This window comes from Papilio polytes, unplaced genomic scaffold, assembly GCF_000836215.1.
Source record: "Papilio polytes unplaced genomic scaffold, Ppol_1.0 DF824069.1, whole genome shotgun sequence".
In the NCBI taxonomy this organism is placed as follows: Eukaryota; Metazoa; Arthropoda; class Insecta; order Lepidoptera; family Papilionidae; genus Papilio; species Papilio polytes.
In genome coordinates this window covers 1,113,632-1,118,375 of record NW_013525135.1, presented here as the reverse complement: position 1 = coordinate 1,118,375, position 4,744 = coordinate 1,113,632, and the positions used below count along the sequence as shown (strand labels likewise).

General features: G+C 32.7%; 1 protein-coding gene across 1 annotated transcript; it reads left to right on the top strand.

Moving 5' to 3' along the window:
• Positions 1 to 1,335: 1,335 nt before the first annotated feature.
• On the top strand, positions 1,336 to 4,679 carry LOC106100105 (esterase B1-like). The gene is made up of 4 exons (XM_013278840.1): positions 1,336 to 1,487; positions 2,500 to 2,631; positions 2,721 to 4,018; positions 4,458 to 4,679. Exons 1-4 carry the CDS (start codon positions 1,398 to 1,400, stop codon positions 4,624 to 4,626), a joined length of 1,689 nt encoding a protein of 562 aa, XP_013134294.1. The 5' UTR covers positions 1,336 to 1,397; the 3' UTR covers positions 4,627 to 4,679.
• The last annotated feature ends 65 nt before the right edge of the window (positions 4,680 to 4,744 follow it).

Genomic DNA, 4,744 nt, shown 5'->3' with positions numbered 1-4,744 from the left:
TTATTAAAGAGAAATACTTAGAAATTGTTCAGTGCTTCTGTACCTTAACGGGGAAGTCACGCGAAGCGAAGGGGACCCTATCGCACCTCGTCCGTCCCCCGCGCGCCCTTATACCCCGCTGCAATTAGCCGCACTCCGAGCTGCCACAGCAACACTATTTTAATTACCTTGTTTAGCGTTGTATCTATTTGCATATTTTCAATACATCATCAAACCACAAAGCCAAATTTATTTATCAACCGATCCAAGATTTTTGTATGAAAATGTACTTTGTTGAAATTAATTAAAAAAAAATCAGAAATACAGTCCGCTATTAAACAGAAATATAACTTCTTTTTCATTTTAAAACATCTTTGAACTAGATAATTATGTCAAACACTTTTAAAGTGGAATTATGTTAGTAAAAAGTAATAACTAAGTTTATATTTTTACAGCCATTGAAATTAAAATACAAATTGCTTATTTATGTTCTAATATTATAGCATTTACTTAATGTGTAATGTATTTTTAATACATTACACATTAAGTTAATTAACTTAGTATTGTATATTTTCAAACTTGTTGGCGGTTCAGAACATAGTGCAAGTCGCAACTTAGAACACAATTTTAAGTGAAGTGGGGTGAAAATGAATGTGAGAGGGCAATGCACCGCACTCATATGGCAGATGACTTGAGCAGTTAAAAAGATTGAAACAATATGATCAGAGCAATAAACTATAATCGTGTCTTTATGTTAATTACTATAATTCTTCATGTTTATTCGCATGTTAAAACAATAATGGATTAAGAAATCTTAAATAAATTCACACGTTTGTTAATAAAACTGGTAAAACATAAGAGCTGAAAAATAATAAAAAATGCCTTATACGATGCCACACATTTTACAATACTCATTTTATTGGGTTATTTATGGATGATAAAGGATTAAAATGACGTCACGGTCAGATAATTAAGCAAAATCTGATATTTTATACGTTAGATTGTTTTCAGACAATTTACAAATTTACTGGTGGGACAGGCCCTTTGCATTCATATTATTTCCAGCTAAATTACTCATGACTGATCACTGATCACCGTAACCGCAATATGTTTGTCAAAGATTTTTCCCGCCAAATGATGTAATATTTGTGACAGACAAAAAATTTCTTTAATAGTCTATGGTAAACTCTCGAAACATTAATTTAAAATCACTCAAATAATAATCAATAATGCTAGAAAACCAAACTTTAATTTTCAGTTTTAGATCTATTAATGTCCATTATTACTAGGTAATATAAATATTTTTTATCTGTACTCTGAGAAATAGTGAAGTTGTTAGCATTTGCAACACTCAAACACAGTCACAAACGTTTCGCGTTAAGACATACGTTACGTTTAATTCGATCTAAGTTTTAAAAATGATTTGTGTTGTTTTGGTAAAGTTTCTGTTTATTCTGATTATGTTACAAAATTGCGAGTGTGATACGCAACCAAATAAGTGTGGGAATGTGAGTTAAATTTTATTTTTTTTTTAATATAAAAATGCAATGGACTTAACGTCTGAGTGAAAAGGCGATGACCTTTTGACCAAAATAATTTAATGACATAATCTCTTGTTTATAATTTTTTTACAGATAGCAATAAAATTGTTTAAAATCAATGTCTTTACATACGAATATTTGTATGCAATATGTACATTAGATTACGTGATTTTTATAATTTTGTTTAGTTTTTTTAGTATGATGAAAGATATTGCTACGTGTTTCGGGTAGGAGCTTCTTTACAAAGCGACGATTACTGTTTTGTGGCACGGTTGCGATAGTGGTCTCGAAGTTAACCTTTAAAATTTATTATTTGCCCACTCTAAATCATCTAAGTGCTTATTCGTAATCGAACGTAGAATTCCACTGTCGTGACCTTTGCAACAATACTTATTGTGGTCTCTGTTTTGTCTTAGATCTAGACCGTGATGTCCATACAAATAATTTATATGAAAAACATGTTTATTACGAAGATATATAAGATAACGATGATCGTTTGTCACTTATGTTCAATAAAAGAAATAACAAGGGTCAATCAGATGCACCGTAATTCAATACACCTAGACCCGGATATGAACTATTTGTCGCTGCACAAACAATCGACTTGGTGATAGAATCATATTCAATTATTCCAATCTCAGTCGACAACATTGTAGCTAATATACCCATAGGGTCTTTGAATACTAAACTAACAATATCTTGGTATACAGTAGTAGTGAGCAGTTACTATGATGAAAACCAAACTTCATACAACATGCAAAAATAATTAAGAGCGGGCAGACATCTTCACTAAACTACCGCACAACTGTTGTGCGATCGTCGATTGTTTCGCAGCCCATTCAACAGTTTAGTTGTACAACTAAAAGAGTGTGCGCATCTGCATATTAGCTCATAGGAATCAAAGTGCGATTATTTAGTAAATGGCGTGCGCGTGCTCTTAACAGCTGTCTTAATAAACGTATTATTGTTTACATCGTAGATGAATCCTATAGTCGCAGTAAAAGAAGGTAAATTGAGAGGTACAGTTGCTACGCTAATCGATGGATCTACATACTACAGTTTTAAAGGTATTCCATATGCCAAAGCACCTACTGGAGAGCGAAGATTTCAGGTAAGTTTGCCGTTTTTATTAAATAAACAAACAATGGATTATATTCACTTTTCTCCTCAAGTGTATAACGTTAATTCAATTGCTTTCAGGCTCCACTTCCTCCCGAACCTTGGGAAGGAATTCGTGACGCAATTGATCACGGTCCTGTTTGCCCACAATTCGATAACCCTGATCTTATAGAAGGCAGCGAAGATTGTTTATTTGTCAATGTGTACACGAAGTGTATTGACCCTAAGGCTAACATCCCAGTTATGGTCTACATTCACGGTGGTAGCTACAGTTCTGGTTCGGGAAATAACGATACTTATAATCCAGATTTTTTGATACAACACGATGTAATCTTGGTGACGATAAACTATCGATTAGAGTTGTTGGGATTTTTATGTCTGGATATTCCTGAGGTTCCAGGTAATGCTGGTATGAAAGACCAAGTGTTCGCTTTACGCTGGGTAAAGGATAACATAGAGCAGTTCGGTGGAAATCCAAATAGTATTACAATCTTTGGAGAAAGTTCTGGTGCGAGTTCTGTTACTTACCACATGCTATCTCCTATGTCTAAAGGATTGTTTCACAGAGTGATTGCTCAAAGCGGAACCGCGATACATGATTGGACAATCGGCAGAGATTCCAAAGAAAGAGCGTTTAAAGCCGGTAGAGTTTTAGGGAAAAATACAAGAAACACCAAAGAATTGTTAGACTTCTTCCGGAGCTTGAAACCAATACAGCTAACCAATCTCACGGAAAGAACATTATCTTACGACGAGAGATATAGAGGATTGCAAGAAACGTTTGTTCCGGTAATTGAAACTAAATTTAAAGGTGTAGAAGCATTTTTAGATCGAAGTCCAGTTGAAATGCTCGCAAAAGGAAAGGTGGAAACCAAGGTACCACTAATGATTGGTTATAATTCTGCAGAGGGTTTGATAATTGTTGACGATAGGGTAAATAACATTGAGGTTTATAACGAAAATCCTTCTTTGTTCATTCCAAAAGAAATAGAAGAGATGGTGTCTGAAGAATCTTTAAAAGAATTTGGTAACAGAGCAAAAAGTTTCTACTTCGGACTCAATAACATAACAAAAGATGAACCACAAACAATAGAAATGATTAACAGCGATATATTTTTCATTTATAACACGCATAGGTTTGTTCACTTATATAGTTCAACCAATCAACCCATACACATGTACAGATTTAATTACGATACAGAGCTTAATATAAATAAAATATATTCAAAATATAATTTTTTGAAAGGCGCATGCCATGCTGATGACCTATTTTACATCTTCTACAATTCTTTCAACAAGAAAGCTTATGAAAACCAAGAGAGGTTAAGAAAAATAGTTTTTGACATAACCGCATTATGGACCAATTTCGCTAAAACCGGGTGAGTTTTGTTTCTTTATGTTAATAGCGTAAACTACGCTTATTATAGCATTGTTATTATGTTTTGTGTCAGTGTTATTCCTTATCTTTACCTGTTCTTTGTTATTTCTTATCAAGCATTTTATACATATTTAGGACATAGATAAATATTGTACATGACAGTGTAATTAATTTTACGTTCATCGAGTTTTAAATTAACTCTAGTATTAAATTAATTGACTTGAAAAGGTAGAGAAAAAAATTGTTGAAGTAAATCTGCTTCAGAAAATGAAAACAAGCTTAAGAAACTATTAGCTATAGGTTTTGGGCCAACATTTTCAATAAAATTTGCAACATTTACAGTTTCTTTGTGATTAATTGCCGTAAAATTCTAATTCCTTATTAGAATAAGACATGTTTTTACGAGATATTACATCTAACCGTAACATATATCTTTACAGTAATCCGACACCTGATAACAGTTGGCAGTCATTTACGCTGGAAGGTAAAGAATATTTGAAATTAGAAGGAAATAGAAGTATGGGAAATTTCGCGGAGAAGGACCGAGTGAAATTCTGGAATCAGATTTACAAAGAAGCTAATCTTCCCTACATTATTAATACTGATTAAATTTAAGATATACAAAAAAAATCTTATTGAATTATATTTCTATTTTACCATAATTAGCGTTTTATTTATACACCTTTTTGTTATGATACACTTAATAATTTAAATTGTGATATTAACT